At 42.9% G+C, this 23040-nt stretch overlaps 1 protein-coding gene and 1 long non-coding RNA gene across 13 annotated transcripts in view; one reads left to right on the top strand and one right to left on the bottom strand.

The window, feature by feature from the left end:
- Positions 1 to 19650, bottom strand: part of ARID1B (AT-rich interaction domain 1B) — a 329572-nt gene extending 309922 nt beyond the window's left edge. For 7 of the 11 annotated variants that reach the window (XM_032101920.1, XM_032101921.1, XM_032101925.1 and 4 more), the window contains exons 1-2: positions 19480 to 19649; positions 17423 to 19223 (exon numbers count right to left, since the gene is read on the bottom strand). In XM_032101920.1, the coding sequence (XP_031957811.1) occupies positions 17423 to 19223; positions 19480 to 19628 (1950 nt within the window). In that variant the 5' untranslated portion in view covers positions 19629 to 19649. Of the gene's footprint in view, positions 1 to 17422; positions 19224 to 19415 lie in introns of all 11 variants that reach the window. The other 4 variants (XM_032101926.1, XM_032101923.1, XM_032101928.1 and 1 more) reach the window with 3 other exon arrangements.
- LOC116440780 lies at positions 17615 to 22478 on the top strand. 2 transcript variants are annotated; one of them, XR_004238761.1, is made up of 3 exons: positions 17615 to 17693; positions 20821 to 20918; positions 21911 to 22478. It is a non-coding gene; the product is annotated as an uncharacterized LOC116440780 (long non-coding RNA). The 2 variants fall into 2 exon arrangements; XR_004238760.1 differs by lacking the exon at positions 17615 to 17693 and adding an exon at positions 19331 to 19464.
- The last annotated feature ends 562 nt before the right edge of the window (positions 22479 to 23040 follow it).

Genomic DNA, 23040 nt, shown 5'->3' with positions numbered 1-23040 from the left:
AGATTAGATGGGAAGAAAAGAGAAGGGAATCACCATCTTCATAAACACTGAAGCAGTACAGGTACAGGGAATCTTTTCTGTAAGTCTGAGTAAGCTATTTCTGGGGGCAACAGCTATTTGAGTATATTTACATCTAAACCTTCTCCAAGGTGGCAACTTATATCAGCACCTTCCTGCAGCTGTTGAGGGCTCAAGACAGTTCACTCTGTCAAAATCACTTGGCCTAGTCTATTAGAGGTCATTTAGCAGCAAAGACAGATGTTTCTCAGCTGATATAACCAAAAGGCAAAATGGAGCAAACAAACCCAAAGACTCATTTTAGCAACAAAGTATCTGCAATTCCAATTTCAGGTATTGTTCTATTTAGAAAGATGCTATTCATTTGACACTCATTTGCAACCTTCAATTTAGATTAAAGAGCTGCAGATACCACATGTAAAATTCTGAAACATATGTTCCCTTTATTCTTCAAAGAATATAAATCTTTACTTAAGGCCACACTATTCACTTCATATCTAACCTGACATTTCAGCTAAACCCAGCTCTTCTGCTGCGTAGTATCTTGAACACATTCTTCCCCTTCTCACTTCTACACTCCTACCCACAGTTAGTTTTCTTTTTTCTGCTCAGCTCTTTCACGAAAAAAGAAATCAAATAAAAAAGGAAAACTGAAACTGATTACACACTAGAAATACTGTCAAGTATGAAAATGAAATGCTACACATTTTTAAAGTAAACTGCTCAATGCCAAAGAAGAGGAGACACTGGTTACAAAGCCAACACAGAGAAATAATCATTTCAGGAAGAAATACACCTGAACAACAGACAACCAGATAAAATTAAAATGGGATTATTACACACTCAAAAATACACAAACATCATCAGATTATTTTGACAGAAAACAGTTTCCAAAAAACAGAAATAACTCAGAAACTTGAAATAATACTGAAGGAATCCATATATCCTCTCACACCAATTCTATGTAAAGTTCAGCTTGCACAAAGCTTTGGGGAGACAAGGGAAAAGAGTAAGTATAAATAATTCTTTTTTGTTCAGTCTGTTACCACTACAGGACAGATGAATATCTGCCATGAATGTTAGGTCTGCCTTATCCTGTCTCAGAGCTGACGGATAGATTAAATGACCTCTTGATGTCCCTTCAAGCCTTGCTCTTCTATGATTTGGAGGGTATAACATCAACTCTATTTTATTATAAGACTTCTCCCATCTCTGCAATTTTTCATTTCAAGTCACAATCCTCAATTTCTAGCACAACAAGATCACATGGACATTACAACACTACAAACTTACTAGATACACTGATAAAAGAAAATTAAGGGAATAAAAAGAGGTATGTTTTTCAAACCAATCATTTCATAAGGAGTAAAAAAAGATACAAAAGAAAAACTGTTTTTAAGTAATTTATGTTGATATTTACAAAAACTGCGAAAATACTGTAAAAAATGTTTACATATTCCTGTTTTTGGGGAGGTGTGAATGTAAGGATGAGATGAGCTGTGTGCTAAGCAGCAAAGGAGATATGGACACAAGAGAACCAGAGAAGACGGCCAGCTTCAAAGAACCATCCATGTGAATACCTCTCTCTAGGCACTCACCTCTTTCTAGGTACCCACCTTTGACTGAACCAGGCAAGAGACAACACCCCTACCGAACACACCTACACATCATCACCCTTCTCCTGACTGCACTGCATACCAGCAGGGTTCCTGCATCTTCCCCTTCCTCTGAATCCAATCTGAGTTGCTCCTTGCACAACTTGTGCCCAGCAAGTCAATTACGGTCCTGTCTTGTGTAAAGATCAATAAATTTCAGCAATTCTCTAAACAATTAACATTTTTGGAAGCAGTTTTTTCAACTTCATCAAGGAAACTTCTTTCTGTGATCCATGGAGATACATGCAATTAGAGCCACAGCACAACAAAACTCAAGGAATAATGAGAAACAGGAGACAAAAAGTGTCCAACACAGAACTCATTAGACAGCCACACACTATTCCACCCGTTGCACTGTACGCTGAGTACTGGTAAAATCACAGGCGGGGGGAAACATACAGATACATCCAAGCATCTAGGAACATGAATTCTGATCCCTTTTTATATCCTATTGTTATCCACAACCCAGGAAGCTGTTAATTGGCCTAAGTAATTGGTTTAAATACCCAAGTCCCATTATAAAAATATACTATAAAAATGCTTAGACACTTATCACAACCAAGAAATTCTTAACTGAAGTTCAAAGCTGAAAAGGCACAAGGGACTTGTCTACACTGAAGGAAAAAAATGCATAATTATACCAATATAACTATCTCAGTGTGGAAACTTTCTCCAGCATAAGAGTACCCTGTCCCTCTTAAGCTTACATGGTTTGAAAGCAGAGTAAGATAAACCATAAAAACTCTTATTCTGGTATAAGAGTGTCTCCATAGGGAGTTATATTGGTATAATTATAGCATATAATTATAGCACATACTTGTACTGTGTAGACAAGCACTAGATGCCCAGTCCACATATATTTTCTAGCAAAACAAATGGTTATCAAATTCCAAGAGGTGCATAAAATACTTAGCCTTTATTTTTGTTTGATGCACCTTCTTCATTTTAAAGTGATGAATTACTTCAATTAATCTTCCTTGAAAATACTTTTCTCTCTGCTATTCTATATGGTAATAGATTGTTCTTCTGGTGGAGACATCATAAACTAACACTTTGAGAATGGCTGCGATATCTCCCACACTGATTTAGGCTCTCATCGTAGAAAGCAAGTGGTGAGAAATCAGGTACAAGGAAGGAATAAGGGGCTGTTTACACATTCGACTGTTAGACTCGCACCTTTTATAGTACATCCCCAGCCACTTTAAACAGTCAAGTCAATAATTTAGTCTCTATCCTTCTGACAATTTCATTTTCACCTCATTTGCTACAGAAGTTAAAACATTTCAGTCAACCTTGAGGAAGCCATGCTTCCTCCTCCTCCTCCCCCTCTACACACTGGGGAGAAAATAGTACATCTGAAAATCATACCACTAGTTGAACTTCAAACTGTAAGAGAGAACTGAAAAAGAGATACAAACTTTAAAACTACAGAAGACTCCTCAGAATCTTTTGAAAATAAGCAACTTTTCAAAGGATACCTAACTCAGAAACCTAACCTTAAGCCAAATAAATTGCCACTGCTCGTGAGAAAGATCCCTTAAAAAGGACGCAAACAAAAATACGGTTGTGCCAGCCTCCAAAAAGTGGAAAGCACTGACATCCTGCTACAAAGATGCCAGTGAAATTATTAATCACAATAATACTTCAGCTTGGGCATTTTAAACAGTTTACTAAGAAAGATTAAGTGAGCCTAGACATAATTAAGGATTACGGTACCCATTTTTCAGGAAGCGCAGGTAAATCTGTTTAGCAAATTGTGTTTTTTCCTCTTTAACCATTTTGAAAACATGATACTGCCAAGAAGAGCTCTTTGCAGGATAGGCATCCCTGTGTTTTCTTTTGTCCTAAACAATTTCATCCCTCAGCATAACATCCAGTTTCATCACCTTGGAATACATCCCTAGCACTCAGAACACACACACGCCCTGTTTGCCACTGTCTGTGGCAGAGATCTCTGGATAGCGCTGCCCTTTCCTTCCTCCCCATGCCCAGCACAGCCCTTCAGCCCTCCAAAGTGCTCACTGGGTTTGCTGGCCTGCAGGAAGCTTCACAGAGAGACCCCCGTGCTGGGCGAGGAGGATCACCACAGCAGGGAAGCTCCTTCCCAGAGGTGCCCACTTCTTTGCAGCTGAAGTGACAGCAATGGGTAAAGAGTTTTCAATGGACTGTGAAGCAGCATCTACACAACAAAACTGCTGCCCTATTTCCAAATCAAAAGCTTGCATCTCTGTACAGAGGAAATTGCGTACCTAAGCATGAAGGTCAACCGATCTCGAAATTCATCCTGGTATTTTCAAATTTGCCAGTATGCCAGTATAGTATGTCTGCAAATATGCTGGACAAAAATAAACAATACTGACAGTTCTCACATGCAAAAAATTGACATACCAAAAGAAAAGCAGCAGCAAAAACCCCTCTGAATAGGTGTTATACAAAGGACAACAAAATAGAAATTTATCAAGCTTAACAGGAAATGGGTATGAAAATCATTAGTTCCAACAGGTTAGCAGGACAAGGAGAGGAAGCTGTTAGTCCAGAACTCCAACACAAGTCTGGAGTCATTTGCCTGTATGAAAACAATATGAATCGTGGAAGGAATTCATTTCATCTGCCCTTTGACATCAACACCTGAGCTTATCGGCTCAGACCTTCTTTAGAGCAAGGGGAAAAACATGCAACTGTAGAAGCATGATTCATTAGACCTGCATTACACATCTACTTTAGGATGAGATGATTCACATGAAGATCTGACTATTTTCTTGCACCAAAGATACACAAAAAGATAGGTACAAATGCCTACAGTACATATGGTTGGATGAGTTCCACCCTCGAAATCTTCTTTTTCAAAGATACTCACAGCTTATTCGGGTACTGCAATCAATGCATTCTGTGTAATTATCATCCTTGGGAAAAAAACAATATTACCCTCTGCCTCAGCTTCTCTCCTTTTAAGAGAGGGATAACAATGACTCCCTGCTCCAGAGAAATGTTAAGAAATTGCCTGTCATTATTGATAGACTAATTTTACACTCAAGAGGCAATATAGCAAGGAGTTTAGGCTGATAGAAGCCTGTACCACCACCAAAGGAGCTGTCATGCCCTGACGCCCACCCTCAGTCGAACTGGCCATATTCTCCCTACCTCTGTACTTCGAAGATTATGCTGCAAGTCAGACCTGCTCAATGATCTGGCTGAAAGCTAAACATTCACAGGTTTTGTTTGGCAGGATTAGTTTTCAGACAAATCTTCGAGCTGATTCGACTCACCTTATGATACAAGGGAAGCAGCAGGGAGCTGATAAAAAGGTGGGAAATGGTCTTTACAGCAGAAGTGAAGTCTTACATCAGCTTCAGACAACCATCAGACTCACACGGCGGTGCAAGATCTTTTAGCAATACAAAACTAGGTAAGAGTACTCAAGGAGTGTAACAAAAGGCTACTGAAAAATGCAGAAATAAACAAATTAGATTTTCAAGTTTTCTTCAGTTCTCCCAAGAGAAATTCTGGCTTCGTATCTACACAAAAAGCAGATGTCCATTTGGTTCAACACATATTTGCCTATGCATTTATGTATTACAACCTTTCTCCTGCTGATTTGCTCTTTGTTTCAGCGTGTGATCCTCAAAAGCCAAGAAGGACAAAAAGCTGTCTTTCTGAGGAATACCCACATGGACCTTCTGATCAATGTATATAGACTGAACTCAGTTTTAAAAAATATTCACTGCTTATTCCTAAGTATTAATCTAAAAATGAAACAAAACATGTTACTGAATGCTCAGTATCAAAGACTTGGGAAAAAAATAAAAATTGAAAAAAACCCCAAAACCCTCATGTTCATTGTCTCTTTGGATATATATAAACCCACTTCTGGAGACGAAAACTACATTTCTTCCTACTTCTGGCACAAAAACTGAGACAACTTGCTCGAGTAAGATAGACAACCATATGCAAGATCAAGAACTTCAAGAAAGTAAAAATGTCATCAGGAATCATAATTATTTGAATTTTCTATTATGATGCCATAACTAGCTGCAGCCTTTAATAAAAAGCACCTACTTTCTTCCTCCATCTCTAGAAGGAAGACATCAGCTCCAAGCAAAAAAAGAATTTAAACTGAATGTTAAAAAGCAGGAGTAAAGAAAAGAAACACAGAGGGTTAAATCAGACACTGTGGGGTTTTTTTTCAGGGAGCAAGATTGCTGCAAATAAACATCTAGGACTTCTTAGAGGCAAAGCAACAGAATTTGGAAACTATCACACAGGAGGAAATTGGCCTCAGTTCTTGAATTACTAAGGTATTCTCCCTGAACAATGGAACCTCAACTCACTTTTTAAACAGGCTTCATTCACCATCTTTGTAAGATACATTCCCTCAAATAAAATATGACACTGTGGAATTACAAACAACCATCACCAGCAGCTCTCTACACCCCTGACCTCCTGAGGATAATTAAAAGGAAAGGAAATCTATGAAATGAAGTATCAAGTACTATAAAATTGCATAGAATGTATCTAGCACACCACATCAGTACTTAACATAGACAATTGCATGCAAAGTGTTCCCTCTCCTCAATTCCAGTCTTTTCTACACTTTCCACAGGTACAGCAACACCACACTTGAATTTTCATACAGACATCTTTTCATATATCTTTTGGGCAAATATATATATATTTTTAATCACACCTGCCACGCCAGGTAAAAGGTAAATTAACTATGAACGTCAACACTTACATTTCACCTTGGTTTTGTTTCCTTCGTTTGTTTCCCTCCTTTCTCTTAAGTCTGCTATTACTTAGAAGACCAACAACAGAGGAACCCAAAACAAAAACACCAGCACCATCACCCACAGATAACTAACTACTTGTACAATTTTTACTATTATAGTGTCAAGTCTTGCCAGGATTTGGGGGCTTGCTTGGTTGGTTTTTTAGTGGCTTTTTTTCTTTTTCTTAAATGCTACTTGACCTCTGCTAACTAGGAAAGCCTACACAGGAAGCTGGCTGGTGAAGACACTTTCCCTGCTGCCACTCTTTGCCCAACAACTTTTGTCAACTTGGAGGACAGAGGAGCAAATACAAGTTAGAGATGGATGGGTACCAGAACCACTCAAAAGCTATTTTCTTGATGGCTATACAGTCATACTAATCACTCTTGCACAACTGTTAAAACTGCAGAAGACAGTAAGGACAACTTTTCTGTCACTCCAATGATTTGGAAAGTGAGAAATAATTTGAGGATAGTTTAAAGAAGGAAAAAGAAGTGTCACAAGACAAAGGAGCAAAAAGAGATTATGACATTTGGATAAAACAAAGTACTATGACTTTGGGAAGAAAAGAAAGTAAACAGATGCAAATAACTCACAAATAAATCTCTCACTCACTGAAGGGGTAAACACAGAAGAAGGGTGTTGAGCAACCACATCACACAACAGATCTGACACATAACAACATTAGCATCTGCAGAAAAAGTAGAAGACTGCATCCACCATTCTCTCAACCACACTCCAGCAAAGTAACAGCTCGATCAGGCCCTCCTCAACCTTCCTCTTAATAAGAAAGTGCATTGTTATTGTTACTATTATTATTGAAATGAGCTGAAGAACTAAAAGGAGGAATGTGTGGCTATGCAAAGTCTTCCTGGGACAGGGAATCCCTCTCCACTGCTTGTTCAAAGTCCTGCATTTAGCAAGTTTCTTGTGAACAACCAAATCCCTAAATGTCCCAATATATGAAAAAGCCAGTCCATGTACCTAAATCTAAAACTTTTCAAGGGTCTCAGTTAATCCAGAAAATGTTCTGATTGCCATCAGCAATCACACTTAAAGCTCTCAACAACTTTGGATGAAATAGCCTTTAGATTCCTAGCTAATGCTTGGAAAAATCTGTAAATACTGGCCTCTACTCCAACACCTCGACCACTTCAAGAACACTGTTCTAAAATGCGAGACACTTTGTTTCAGATGCTGCTGCCCAATCAGCCCTTCCTCTTTAAAGAAAATCTCAATTAAGTTGGGAACTTTTCTTCTGAACGATTTTAAATGGTTTTTTTTAGTTGTGGTTGGATCTCAGTTCGTGTAATTGCTATTTATATCAAAACATTAAAAGATCTGGTTATGGGGTTTATTAGAAAAGCAAAATGTGTTTTTAATACTTAAAAAAAGCCACAACAAAATACTCCATAGCACTATTTCCCCATGTATTTGCATACCACATGTTCAACAACAAAAAGAGCATTCTGCAGAAAGTTAAAAATCTCAGAAATGTTGCTGAATTAGTAGCTCCTACAGTTTGTTAGTAGGAAAACCGGCTCTGTGCCAGGCTGGAAGGGGGGGCCATCACAAGAGATGTGTGTTAGCTTCGGGATTAAAAAGAAAAAATATATATATTGTAAACCAAAAAGCAACATACAAGACAAACAAATGCAGTATCTCTTTATTGGCAAAAATTTTAAATATAAAATAAGTGCCACTTAAAATGCTAGAAATACTCCACAGAGTGCTGCATCTTAGATGTGAACGCAGAGAAAACCTTCTTCCAAAGGCAACTAAGGGCCGCAGAGCCAAGGGCAACTGCTGGACACAAACATGTTGCCCACACTTGCCGGTCCCACCGGTGAGGGCCGGGGCATCCCGCCGGCCGGGAGGAGCTCCTGGCCCGCTGCCCGAGCGGCGAGGCTGCTGAAAAGCAATAGATAGCTTCTGGCAGCGGCAAAGGGGAAAATATTTTGATCATGTGACGCCACACAAGTGAACTAGGTTCGCTTCGTGTGTGCAACTTGCACAGACGCTGCCACCGGCCCGGACCCCGCCTTGCCTCCGTGCCCCCCTCTCCCGTCCCCGTGTCCCGCCAGGCGAACGCCTCAATCAGGCACAGCTTCGGCAAAACAGCATCTACATATCCCCGGCACGTTCTATGGCCACTAAATGCCGGGCACCAAGAAGGCACCTGCCTCACAGAAGTCGACCTATCTGTCTATAGGAAGGAAGGACTTTCAAATATAAGTAAAACTGCCAAGTAAAATTATTTTGGTACTGCTGGTACGCAGCTAAAACAGCCTCAAATATACCTACCTACCTCTATTTTTCCAGAAATATTTCTTTAAATAGCTTCTATGACCAACCATAAACTTAAAACAGCAACAGCTCTAAAGAACATGCTTATTACTTTTCTTCACTTGGGAATTTCAACCAACTAAGAAACACTGAATTTAAAAAAAAAAATTACAAAAGCACAATTATTTTCCATAAATCATGCCTGAAAATAAGACATCAATATTACCATTTCATATAAACGGAAAATCCAAAATATTCACAACATAAATTGCTACACACAAAAAAATACAGAACTCCATACATTTCATCCAAATCAAAGGCTGCAAACAAACCAGCATATTCCTTTGATGCTGTCAAAACAAACCTCCTTATCTTTATTTTTAACTTTAAAAGAATAAAATTTAAGAACTACAAATCCTGTCCTTGTGCTTTCAAAAGAAATTTTCGGAGCTGATGTTTCAGTATCGTGCTTACAAACAAGTAAGTCTGACAAGGTAACCAAATAACATGATCAATGCTGGGAACACCAAGTCTCAGATCCCATCCAAACAAATAGAGGAAGGCACAGTGCAGACTGAATACCTTCACACGTAACAAGTATTTAGGCTGCCTATTTATTGTGCATTACTCTGTAATTAAAACTGCACATCAAACTCCAATTATTAAATAAGGCAAATATTATCCTTATTTTAACATAGGGAAACTGAGGTATCAGTCAGTGAAACCAGCCATCTTTAGCTCATGCAGCCAGCTGAGAGATATCAAGAATTCCTGCACCAATCCTCTATTAATACCATTTTCCTGAAGTCACATAATTTACTTACCATGGCTGAATTCACTGCTTGTGTAAAGAAGGCACTATTCCACTCAATCAATCTGTGAATTAAGCCATGTCCACACTGGGAACAGCACATATAACTACAATTGTTTTAAAACAGGATCCCTCCTTTTGGGATTTTCTGAACTGATTTCCCTTCTTTACTCGAACAAACAAAGAAAAACCATGCTCCAACTTCAGGTCCTTCTGTGAAAGACAGCTGTACCAGGGACTACTACAGCCAAGACAGCCCTCTCTTTGCCATGCAACACAGATCTCTTCGCCCTTTTAAAACATGACCAAAACCTGTCGTGGAACTATCTACCTTCTGAAAAACTCAGCAAGATACCTCAACAGCCATACCTGCAAACCCCTCAGGAGAGGCTTCTTATAAAGGCTGTTATTTTGGCAGCGAAGATACACTACCACCCCAATGGTAAGCTAAATGCAAAGGGATTTGCCACAACAGCTATTAGTCAAGGATGCAGTTAATTCCCTGAATCTAACTACGTAGCTACAACAACAGAACTTCACATGTGAACCTAGCCACATGGTCTCTAAAGGGCAAATAAATTGATTCAGTAACTTGACAGAATCACATCCAAGAGAAAGACCTGCTACTTAGGATTTATTTTTTGAGTAAGCAGATACCTAAAATAAATACCAAACCAAACAAAAAAAATCATGAGTATAAAAAATTGAAGTAGAAGCTTGCAGGACCCTAATAGCAACATGAGTAGCATGTTTACCAAAAAAAAATAGGAATTTATACATCAAGGATCTTTCCCATTATCATGTTTATTTTTTTTAGCAACAAACAAAAATCCCATGTACATCTACTTAATTAAAAAAAGGTAAAAAAATATTAGAAGAATATTCTTTCCCCACCCTCCAATGGTGAGAAAGAGACTGATGTGGGTGGCAGGGGAGATCAGTGACACAGCCTTACATACGGAAGTGTCAGAGGGCCTATCACTCAGATGGATGTCTTCATAAACAATTACCACATCACAAACCTAAATTCAGTATCTTTTCAAACCTGAGAAGCCTACAACGTAGCAGGAAGACAGAGCACAGCAGTGAATTCTTAAAGGCAGGATGTCATTTGGCAACTGTGAATGTTCAGGTGCAAAAGATCAATTAATAGCTCTTAAAATTGGAGAAAATAAACTAATAAATAGATTACATACTTCTACACATGCTTAGTCCTTCTGATGTAGTTACTAACTCACAATGACTCAAATGCAAAAAGTAATATGAAAGTAGATCACACACTGATAGATCTGTACTGAAAGCAATTCCTTATACACACTGCAAAAACATCAAACTCTATTTCATATCCACAAATTGACCACTACACATTCAGAAATCCAGCCACTTCATAAACTTGTTAAGTTTATAAGGAAACTAACATTTCCACTATTCATGGAATATAAATGCACAATATATCAACACCCTTTCAAATCATGCCTGCCAAAAACTTTTACACAGATTTCACATTAGTTTTCATAAACATAAATAAAACATTTTAATAAAAGCATCAGAACAATCACCTTAGGTTTCACAATTTCCAAAACAACTGCAGGCACCTTCAGATAACATAAGCATCCTACATTGGGAATACAAAGTCTGCTACAAGATACTTCATATTTGCAGTAAGAACAATACCCACATGAAAAGCAATCTTTAAACAAGACATAACAATTGTGATTTCTACATCAAATCTGTCCACTTCAAAACTGAAGACAATGTATCTGCCAGATAAAACAACCAGACTTGGTGGTAAGGAAGTCTGTGCATGCACCCCCGTACGCACCCCACCCCAGCACACACTGGTGCTCTATGCAGAATAGTCATCAAAAGACAAGTTCCACGACACTAGCTAAGCTCCTGGGCACTTGTTCAACTGAATTTTCCTCAGAGTTTAATTTCTGTGAGAAATCTAGTGCCTTTATATAGATGACATTGTGTATGCAATGATAAAACAGTACAAGAAATATTGAAATTTTGGATTACAGTGCCTTTAGTTTAAGGTGACTGTACTGATACAGCAGACAAATCCCTTGTTTTGCTCAGTTATTTGTCTTCTTACTCGATGAACAGATGCCAGTAAAGCTTACATTCTCCCACAACAGAATGTGTTCACAGTAAGATTGGATTTATTTAAAAGCTAGAGTTTATGGCCCCAAGACCCTGGCTATTTCCAAAAGACTTCTGTCCTCAGGTGTGCCTGTCTGAAGCTAACTGGATGTTATGTGCCTCAGTTTCTCACCCTGTACAACAGAAAGAATAATTTTTTACTGTGGTCCAAGGCATTCTAGAAAAATAGTGTAAACATCAAATGTACTTGGAATATTGTTACCAAGAAGATAAAGGTAGTTAAAATCAATACTGTACAAATTAGCCATCTACTGTCCCCACTGTTCGCAGATTCACACAGGTATCTTAAGATACATTCATCCCTGAGGATTCCTCGACTGCAGTGGAACACCACCCTGGATGGGTTTGGCTTTTTTGGAGCTGACGTGTTCCTGGTGGATCACTGGATGCCACACTCTCAGAACTGGAAGTACAACAGTGGAAATCCTCTGGCCCACCTGCAACACAAACACTGCAGCACTCTGGCAGCACATCAGCATTTGTGTGTGAAACTGAGCATGAACAAGTACGACTGGGGAACAGAAGAAGTAAAAGGGTAACATTATGATCTGAATGGCAAAACATACATCAGGTGTACAGAAACCCTTCAGGTCTACTAAAAAATAATTTTAGATTTATTAACAGGTAAGACTTCCTTAAAGTAAATTTCACTCTAATACAATTGGCTCCACAAGATTTTTGTGCATTACATTTATTTGCTTCTCTCAGCACCAAGCAATACAAAAACAACACTGCTTAGCAGCACTTTTCTCTAACTAGTTTTCAAAACAAATTTGAAAACCACTAAGGTATACTTTTAATTTAAGTTTAATTAAAGTACTCATTCAGTCATACCAAAACATATATTTAACACTATGTAAATAGCCCCAAAATTGAAAGAAAAAAGTTTTTTTCCCAAGTACCTTAATAATCACAATTCTAAAATATATTCTAGCAAGTTAGCCTACCACAAACACATGCTACTGAAATTCTGCAGCCTTGAGCATGCATGCACAGTGAGTGTGGCAACACTGCTTTACATATCCACAGAGAATCTTCAAAGCCTCCTGATAAATGGCACATTTTGAAGAAGTACGGAAAGATGTAACTGGTTAGGGCACAGGTACAATCTTAGGGACATAAGAGTAAATAAACTACTGCTATTCTCATCTTAACGATTAGAATGTCAAAATACCTGTGACAGTATTTGAGGCAAAAAAGTAAGAAAGATCTGTCAGTAGCTAATCAAACTTGTTTTCATTGCACGAATTTAATCTAGTTTCAACTAAGATACTATTTCAGAACGAACAAGCATCACCTAACAGACCATGCTTAGTAATTTCAAAAATGTTATTTTACATATGTAACTAGAAAATTTAGCAATGGATTAAAATGCCCTAGTTTTCATCCCCCAAGATTCAGATCAGAATGCCAAAAAGACAGTAACTGACTGCTTAGCTGAAGAATCCTTACATTATGGAAGCAGGAATAGAAGCGGGTTTGCATCTCTCTTTCTTTATTGTATCTCGTACACAGGGTTCTGCTGTTCCATGTGTAGGCATAAGCGCTACTACAGAAACCAATAACTGAACACCAAACCACAAAGTGTCAAATATATGGTCGTAATATATATATAGATGCTACTAACTGTGAATATTGCTATTTGCTACTTCTAAATAGAAGCTATGTGAATACTAAACTGTTTATTTGAAACTGCACAGGGAAAAATATGTTTTATTCTCCCATTGAGACATCAAGAATCTATTCACCACACTAACAGCTGTTTAATGGCCTTCAGGCACAGGACATGATTCTGCAGCCTTGGCTTAGCCAGAACTCTCAATACGGGCAATCTATTTGGCATAAAAAGAGCTGCAGAACCAGGCATATTCAGAGTTTCTCTGCTACAAAATAAACGATACATACACAAACTCAGAGCAGCTCAACAGATTTTTTTCTAAAACTTGCTCTGTATTTTGTGCTATACAGGTACTTCTGAAAAGACCCAGGTTCTCTCCTTCTGCGTAGGTGTATATAAATCCTACACACATGCACAAAGGAGAAAGACATATATAAAGCACACACTGAGAGGTCAGCTGATGTGTTTAACTACTGCAGTGCAAATCAGAAGTGAAGAATAAAAAGAGCCTCAGGACTCTAAATATCTGTATGCTGTCGAGGATTAATCAATAATCAAAATATCTGAATGACAAGGTACTGTACTAGCATCACACAACCTCTCCACCACCAAACCAATGTATCTGTGTGAGCAACATCCATCTGCTTTGAAAATGTGCGTTTCTTCAGAAACAGGAGGCCTCTTTTGCAAGCTTCCATTGCATCTCACAATTGAGTAAGGTGATTAAATTAAATGGAAGCAGAATTTTCTTAAATAATTTAACAAACAGGCTGGACAAATGCAGACCTCAGTTCAGAGTGGGACACCATAGTTCTGCATATCACAAAAATTACCCATGCTGAGGCAAGGATTTCCTGAACAAGCATCTCAGATGTATCCTACTGTTGGTCCTTTTTCTCTGTTCACAGGACAATAGTTCCTTATAGGCTTAGGGGCCAATCAACATCTGCTTTGCAAAGATACATGACAAGTGAGCATATTCTAATGTGTGTATACACATATAGAGAGCACACACACAGATGATTATTAAAAAAAAATAAAGAGAAGCCTTCTGTTCAAGTGCTGGACTAAATATTCCAATTTTCTCTTTCAAAAAGCAATCAATTTCTCTACTTAGTGATACAACATACATGGAGATTGACATGTGGGAATTAAAAAGAAATAGCAATGTACAAAACCAATTGTGTTCTGCAAGTTAATGGCAACTATTTTTTGATACAACCCATTTTATACATTAAAAATATTAATTTAAAAACAAAGAAAAATTTTTATCTCAATCACTTACTGGTTAAATGGAAAAGTCATAATACAAAAAACAATGATATCTTGCCTTTTTTGAGGAAAATATAAAAAATAATTTTAAAAATAATCACAGAAATTGTGCTCTTGCCAGACTACTCTTTCTAAGCTGCATGCCAATCCTTACGGTGAAAAAAAAAAAAAAAAAAAAAAAACCACCAACCAGAAAAAAAAGAAATCTGTAAGAGAGGATGTAAACCCATAAATATAAGGAAGTATTTCTAAGGGTCATACTGAGGACATAAATGAATTTACTCTCACTCCTCCAATAAAAATAAAATACTTTAAACAATTTCTGCCATGAAGAAACAGCAGCCTGAACTAGCATGTACAGTGTCTGACAACGGTTTTCCTAGCTTTCAAAGCCATAAATTCTGAACTACCTGTTTAAAAGGAGACGATGAAAATATTTTAGAGTAATTATGAAAGGTTAGGCATACGAGGCCTCATTACATTATGGCTTCCAGTGATCCTTTTACCATTCCAAATTTAAAAAAAAAGATAAAAATTAACACACACACACACAAATCTTATTTTCTTGGAAGAATCAGAAAGGAAAACAGAATAAAAACTAAAAACATGACAGGAGTGGTCTGTTGGAAGTAGACAAACACACACACAGCCCATCTAGGGCTTCTACTTTTTTTCCCAGGATTAATACACCATCTGCGATATTAAGCAGCGACTTCTCCAGATTCAAATCATTACTTTATGGAAAGATCCAGCCGTTGGAGGACTCCAAAAGCATACACCTGCATTTGTTCCTGTCAGACCTTGCTGTTAAAAGCTGTTAAAAGATTTAACAGTTCTTAATAGAAAGATCTTGTTGAAGGGAAAAGAAACCCATAAAATTCTAATGCACTACTCCATTTAACACAATTCACTTTCCTACTGAGAATTCAAGCCTAATCTCACACTTGCGTAGAAAAATAATGAGATCAACAACTCCCGATGCTTCTTGAAGTATTCTAACCACAACTCAAACCCAAAAGCACCCGAATATCTGGATTTGTTGCAGAGCTGAAACAAACACAACCCCTGGCAGAGCGGTTCCTTCTTCCCTTCTTTGTACAATACACGGCATTTTCTCACCTACAGCAGCTCACATGCAAACACGGTATTTTTAAGAGGCATGCACGAGTTAGGCATCGAGCTAACAGAAATGCAATGAAACTAGTATTTAAAATTCTATTTTTTAATAAAAATCCAATCCCTCGCATAATATCCGTAATCTGCAACATTACAAAATGTTTGGGCTTGTTAGGGTTTTTTTTAGAAGAAGGCTCTAGCGCGACCTGAAAACCCGAACCCTCGTCCAAAAGCACTGTTATTACAAGGTGCTTTCCCTACCGCCTCTAATTAGCGCGGAATTGAAAACCTAAAATAAGTAAGTAAATATAGATAAGCAGACAGATAGATAAACAAATAAATCGGTGCCCAGGAGAAGCACGCCGTGCAGGCAGAGTGGGGGGGCGGGGGGCGCCGGGGGAAGGTGCCCGCGCGGCGGTGGCGGTGCCCCGGTGCCCCCCGGTGCCGGCGGTGTTTGCGGCGGGGGCTCCAGTGCCTGCGCCGCTCCAGCGCCTCTATTTACATCAGCGGCGCGAGGTGCCCAATGGCGCGCGCGGAGCCAATCAGATGGCAGATTAGATGTCAACTCGGAGGCAGCTGTCGGGAGACGGTTGCAGCCAGTTTACCTCCACAATTCAAATTCCCAACCTGGCGGGCGGAGGAGACCCGGACGCTCCTCCAAGGGTCTCACCCGGCAGCCGGCATTCCTCCCACACCGCGCCGCGCCGCCCCGGAAAGGCGCTGCGCCGCACCCGCCGCCCCGCGATCATCGCGCCTGTCTATCGATCGGATCCATTCATCGATCGATCGCCGGAGTTACCGGGGCTGGGGCAGAGGAGTGCAGGAGGGAGCGGGGGCGGCGGCCCGCCCCGGTGCCCGCGCCCCTTCGCTGACGCCAAGGACTTTTCCCTCTCCCCCCCCGACCTTTTTTTTTTTTTTTTTTTTTTTTTTTTTTTTTTTTTTTTTTAAATTTCCGCGTGTGTTTGTGGAGAAGTGAAAGGCAGTTACGCGCCCGCGCACGGTCCTGCCGGCGGGCGAGTCCCCCGCAGGTCACTGGGCCGGGACGACCCGCGCGGACCGGGCGCACACGCGCGCACACACACGCGCGCACTCTTCCCACAGGGAAAGGAGCGCGACCGCGTTACGTGGATCTCACTGCGGTAACTCCAATCAGTGACAAACTAATTTGCTGAGAGCGCGCAACGGCGCAACTCGTTCTGCTCGGAGATTAAAAAAAAAAAGCAACGGGTTAAAGAGAGAAGAAAAAAAAAGGAGGAGAAAAAAAAAAGCCCCGTGAAAGATAATGGACGTTATCCCCCGGGAGCCCCCCGGGTCCGGCACTCCGGTTACAAAATCCAACCCCCCGCCCCCGTCCGTCCCGAGCTGCTTGTCCTCCGGGCCCTGCGTCTCTCCGACGCTGTTTCAAAGTGGTGGGGGAAAATATTAATTGGGTCTGAGAACAACCTAATTTCGGCAGCGAAAGCCATACTCCGGTGCCTCCAGCCCCAACGGGGCCGCGCATTGTGCGTGGCTCACCCTCGCTACGGAGGCAGCGAGGGGCAAAACTGGCCCAGAGGAGAAGGAGGGCGGGGGGTGGGGGGGCGGAAAGAGGAAAAAATAAAAGAAAAAAAAAAGGGGGGGGGCAGAGGAAAAAAAGTGAATTATAAAGAAACTAAGAGCCCGACACGAGCGACACGGAGGCATTAGCCGTCATTAACCGAGCGCGGGGAGTTACCTGGGTCCTGCTGATGGCCTGTCCGGTGTTCCCGGGGCTCATCGCCGGGTGGTTCCTTTGTTGTGCCGCTGCCCAGGCCGGGTTCGCCGCTCCGTACTGGGCGCCCATGTCCTTGCCCATGCCCATGCCCGCCGCTGCCTGCTGGCTTCCCGGGGCGGCCGCCGCTGCCTGGGGCTGGGGCTGCGGCGGGGCGCTGGGGCTGCTGTAGTCGGGGTAGCTGCTGCCGTAGCTCCGCATCATGGGGCTGGGGGACGTGAGCAGCTGGTTCAAGGTAGGGGTGGCCCCGGACGGGTGCTGGTTCTGCCCGGAGAACCGCGCAAAGCCGCCGGCCGCCGCCGCCGCGCCGGCACCAGCCTTGCCGAGGCCGGCTCCACCGCCGGGGCCCATCATCATGCCGCCGCCGGGCTGCCTCGGGGAGCTCAGCACCCCGTAGCCCGCCGCGGAGCCCCCGTAGCCGCCGCCGCCTGCCCCGGCGGCCGCCGCCGCCACGGCTCCCGCGCCGCCGCCGCCGCCCGCGCCGCCGCCGCCGGGGCCGCGGCCGTAGCCCGGGTAGTGGTTGTACTGGCTGTTGGGGTACCCTTCGTGGGAGTTCTGCAGGGGGTCCATGCTGTTGGGGGCCGCCGTGGGGTGCATTATCCCCATCCCGGGGCTTTGTTGTCCGCCATGTTGATCAAAGCAAGGCCCGGCGCGGCTCGCCGTAGCGCTGCTGGCAGGGGCAGGGGCAGGGTTGCCATAATAGCTATTGAACTCCGAGACACCCACCGCGGAGGGGCCGCCGCCGCCTCCCCCGCTCCCGCCGCCGCCGCCGAGGCCGCCGCCGCCGCTCCCAGCGCTCGGGGGCGGCTGCTGGGGCTGCTGCTGTCCGCCCAGGGGTCCCAAGCCGGGGTGGTCGTAGCGGCCGCCGATGGGCTCGCCCATCTTGCCGGGCATCTCCTCCTCGTCGGCGCCTTTATTCAGCATTTGCTGCGGCTGCTGGGGGGGCTCGGCCTGAGCGCCCAAAACACTGTCTTTTCCTCCATGTTGCTGCTGCTCCATGTCTGCACTGGGCTGAGCAGCGCCGCCACCGCCACCGCCGTTGTTGTTGCTGCCGCTGCCGCCGCCGCCGCCGCCGCCGCCGAGGCTGCTGTTGTTATTCTGCACGGGATGGTGCTGAGGCGGCGGCTCCTGCGGCGGCGGCGGCGGGAATTGATTTAGCTGCTGCTGTAGTGCATGGTGGTGGTGGTGCGGGTGGTGGGCATGGTGGTGGTGGGCATGGTGATGCGGGTGGTGGGCATGGTGGTGGTGGGGCGGCGCGGCGGGGTGATCGCCTCCGACGCTCTTCAGCTTGTGGTTGGGGAGCAGCCCCGTCTCCATAGCCGAGCCCGGGTTGGAGGAGGAGGAGGAGGAGGAGGAAGAAGACGAAGAAGATGAAGATAACGCCGAGGAGCTTCCACCTTCCTTCAGAGCCGGCTCCGAGGAGGAGCCGCCACCGCCGCCGCTGGCGTTGTTGTTGTTACCGGCGGCAGCGGCGGGAGCCGCGTTATTGGCCATGTTCGGCGGCTCGCTGCGGTGGTGGTGGTGGAGATGGTGATCTAAATTATTCACGATGCTGCCGCCCGCCGGACTCCCCTCGCCGACCCCCAGCGCGGGGCCCGGCCCGGGAGCCCCGGCCCCCCCCGGGCCTCGCTCTGGGCCCAGGCCGCCCAGCAGGCTCGGGGCTTTGCCCTTGCTGTTGTTCGCACCCGCCGGAGCCGCTGCGACTTGCGCGGCCATGATCATCGCAACATTGCGAGTCCGGAGAAATTGGTGCTGATAATAGTAACTACAAAAAAAAAAAAAAATTTAAAAACCCCCAAATTTGAAAAACGAAACAAAAAAATCGACTCCCACCCTCAAAAATGGGGGGGCGAGCAGAGGGGTGGGGGGAAGGAGAGGAGAGGGGCAGAAGGAGAAGCGGCCGGGGCAGGGACTTGACTGAGCCCAGAGTCTCCCCTGCGGACCGCTCCGCACGCACCGAGTTACAGCGATTTCCCTCCCCGAGTCCGTGGTTGAGGTTAGAAATGGTAAGAACGCCTTACGGTCCGTGCCCGTTCCCGCTGTGTGATTTCATGTTGAAAGTTTTTTTGTTCAGGTTTAAATGAAACTTTTTTTTTTCTCCTCCTTTCCTCCCTAACCCGGATATGGGTAAACACACGTCTGCCGGAGCCGCGCTGGCCCAGCATGGCATGAGCGAGCGAGCGAGCCAGCGCCGGCAGCCATCGCCCCCTCCGCCCCGATCGCTCCCGCGCACCCGCAAAACGCGGACTGGACTCCGCGCTGGACTTGCTCGGGCTCCCGCTCCCCTCTCTGCTCTCCCGGCAGCCCGGCGGGATGGGGGGGCGCAGCCCCCGCGGGTCCCCCCGCTCCCAGCAGAGTCCCGCCCGTGTGCGCCCCGGGGGTCGCGGCCCGCGCGGAGCAGTGAACCCGCGGGGGCTGCTCCGAGCGAGGGGTCGAGGCGGGCCCCGATGGGCGCCCCCGGTCGCCGAACGCCGGTGGGGCGGGGCGGGGAGCGGGACTGTCCCCGGTGCTGCGGGGCCGAGGGAGCTGCCGGCGGCGCTGCCCCGCGCGGGCGGGTTCGGCGGGAGGGAGGCGAGGGGCCGCCATGCGCTCCGGCTGTGCCGGAGCAGATGGATCGGTCAAACTTTCGGGGACCGCACGCTGCCCCCCCCAGCCCCGTGTGCCGTACACAGCAGCCGCCTCGTGTGCCGAGGGCCGGGACACCTTTGCTTGCGTGACGGAGAAATTAGACTTGTTTTGGATTCCCCCCCCCCCCCCCCCCCCCGCCGCCCCCTGAAGCTTTATATTGTATGTGCAGACGGTTATAAAATTTAACCTAAAATTCTGCAGCGGTAGCATCTTTACAGTTGTCCACATTGTCCAGCTGTCTCCAAATTCTAACGGTCATTTGCACTGATGATGCCTTTATGTATAGGGCCGTTTTCAATATGTTCTGTGTACTTATTTGCAGTTCAACAGGAGTTGATCAAAGAGAGAGAGACATTTTCGGTTTCATAATTTTATGTTTCCCCAAACAATGTAATTTCCAGTATGCACAAGACACTCAAGAAAACGTAGTAACACAAACCCCAAAATATGTAATCTGAGTAACTCTTGCTCCAAATGGAAAGCTGCTGCTGACCTACATTTTTGAACCAGAACGGTTCGAAGTTTTTTTTATAACTATCTTAATACAAGTGATACCCTAGTATAACAAAAGGTAATAGTCATTACCTTTTGACCATTTTAACTACTGAAAGCATTTGGGAGATCAAATACTTGGCTATGAATACAGCAAACTGGGATGTTAGTGAACATTTTCAATACAGTAAGGGTTTAAACCACGATGTTTTAAATTAATATATTTATATGCTCTGTTAAAGGTAAGCACATTTTCATATTTCAAAATGGATAAATAGGAGATTCAATCATAACGGTGGAGAAAAGCGCAGCATGTCAAGAAAAATGCTGTCACAAGTAGGTAAGCTTTTTTGAATTCACTGTGAAAACATTAAGGGCAGAAGCTTCATGCTGTAATGTTGAGTTACATGCAATGATTATTGATAAATGTATGAGCAGTGTGATTCCAGAGTCTATTAATTTTAGTTCTCTCTGAAAAGTTAGAAACATTATTTGCATTATGGAGTCAGTTTTGAAAAGTCTCAGTGCTCGTGAAGTACATCTCGCTAATACTTCTGTTTTACAATTGGTTTTTTTGGGGGTTTGGTTTTTTTGGTTGATTGGCAGTTTTGTGTGGGTTTTTTTGGTACCCTTTGCAAGTGCAAAAATGTAATATAGCTACACATATATAAACACAGAGCGGGAAAAAAAATTGTGAGTAATTCTAGTGGGGGGAATCAGGTGCATACCCAAGGGTCATTACAGTCTGTACCAACAACAAATTGCAATTCTATGCAAACTGCTAGAAAGGGATATATCATCTTTGTAGGAGAGAGAATAACAGAACTGTAAGATGAATTCATGCCAAATCATTCATCAGCTTTTGCCAAGAGAATACTACATCTTTGTTAGTGAGGCTTTTTGACATTATCTCCTGGATTTTCTTCTTTTCTATATTCAAATGCACGCTAATTATACACATTAAACCACCTAAGTTGATTTTTAAAGTCTTTCATATGCAAATAAAAATATAGATGTCTCCTTGTGTGTATTTCTTTACATGTGTACACTAACATAAAATACAAAATCAATTACACACTTACACTTTGAGACATTTCTATTAGAGAAAAAATACATATATTGAAGATCTGCTAAGATGTACTGATAGTGCCTGGGCTGCAGAGCGCAATACTTCTGGAGACACTCCGCAATGCTTTCCAATCGGGAAAATAACCCGCAAAAGTTTAATGCAGATTTACTTTGAAATGTTTTCCCTGGGAAAAAGGAAAAAAGGATGAGGCTTTAAACTGAAGAGTTCATACCACTAACTCTTTTTCCTCCCATTTGTTTCAGCAACTCGGCTACAAGATTGGAACTAAGAGGCTATAAAATTGAGGCCCTCAGCACAATGAAATCAGTCTGCTATAAAAGGCAACACATGCCAGTTTTTCCTCCCCAATGGCAGATGCCACACCCTAAAGCAGACAGAAGGCACTGCAGTCTGTGCAAGGGAAGCACAACACAAAGCAACAACGATGGTTCAATTTTCTAGATCACAAATAATGTTGAAATTCCTTTTGCCATCTTTGCTCAGATGATGAGTGGTAGTGTTTGTTAAATTCAAATGCTCCTTTCCAAAAGCTCTCATTGTATGCATGAATTATGAATTTATTATAATATAATGTAAAAAAGCTCTAATTGCCATGCATATTATCTGCTGCAAAGTGATTGCGTTGATATTTGATATTGCAAGTGCACAGTTTCACTTTAGTTCTATTTTCATTGTTCCTTCAATTTAATTATTTTCTGTAAACCAATGTTGTCCAAGTGTGGTTTCTTTCTCTTGATTTTTTTCCTAATAACCTATAAGCTCTGGTGCTCTAGGATCCCTCTTCAAAATAAACATAATTTTATAAACTTACTGTTGGTAATTTGTTTACACCATTGGCGACAACATTCATACAGACCTCCTAGGCCACCTGTCTGTAGTTCAATCCCATGAAAGCTAGGTGCCTTTCCCAGCAGTATAGCAGCCATCCTTCTGTTTGGCCTTCCAAGTCATACAAAGAGTAACACTGAAGAGAGAGACAGAAAACAAACCAATATTGTAATAGCTCTGAGATATTACGTTAGAGATATTGGAAGAAATAGTTAAATGTTTTTTTGTTGAGGTAAGAATCCAGTCAGAGGTTCAAGATTCTGTTGGATTTGACATGGCTACACACAGGAGTCTGAAAAATTCCTGTGTACAAAAGAAAAAGCTTTTCATTGGGATCTTGTTGTGCTTTATGGTTAAACCCACTGTGCAATTTAATGAAACTGTTGTCAAATTCACTGTAATTCTCAATTTCCTTCTTTTAGATTTGCATTAGATTTAATGAGAAAAAAAGAGAGAAGTATGTGGGCTTTTATTAAATTATCACTTCTATTACTAGTTAAACATCCAATTGAAATCGTTCTGAAGTCAGTGCAAATCTTTTAAT

This window comes from Corvus moneduloides, chromosome 3, assembly GCF_009650955.1.
Source record: "Corvus moneduloides isolate bCorMon1 chromosome 3, bCorMon1.pri, whole genome shotgun sequence".
Classification (NCBI taxonomy): Eukaryota; Metazoa; Chordata; class Aves; order Passeriformes; family Corvidae; genus Corvus; species Corvus moneduloides.
The sequence above is the reverse complement of the archived record's forward strand: the minus strand, read 5'-3'. Positions and strand labels throughout refer to the sequence as shown.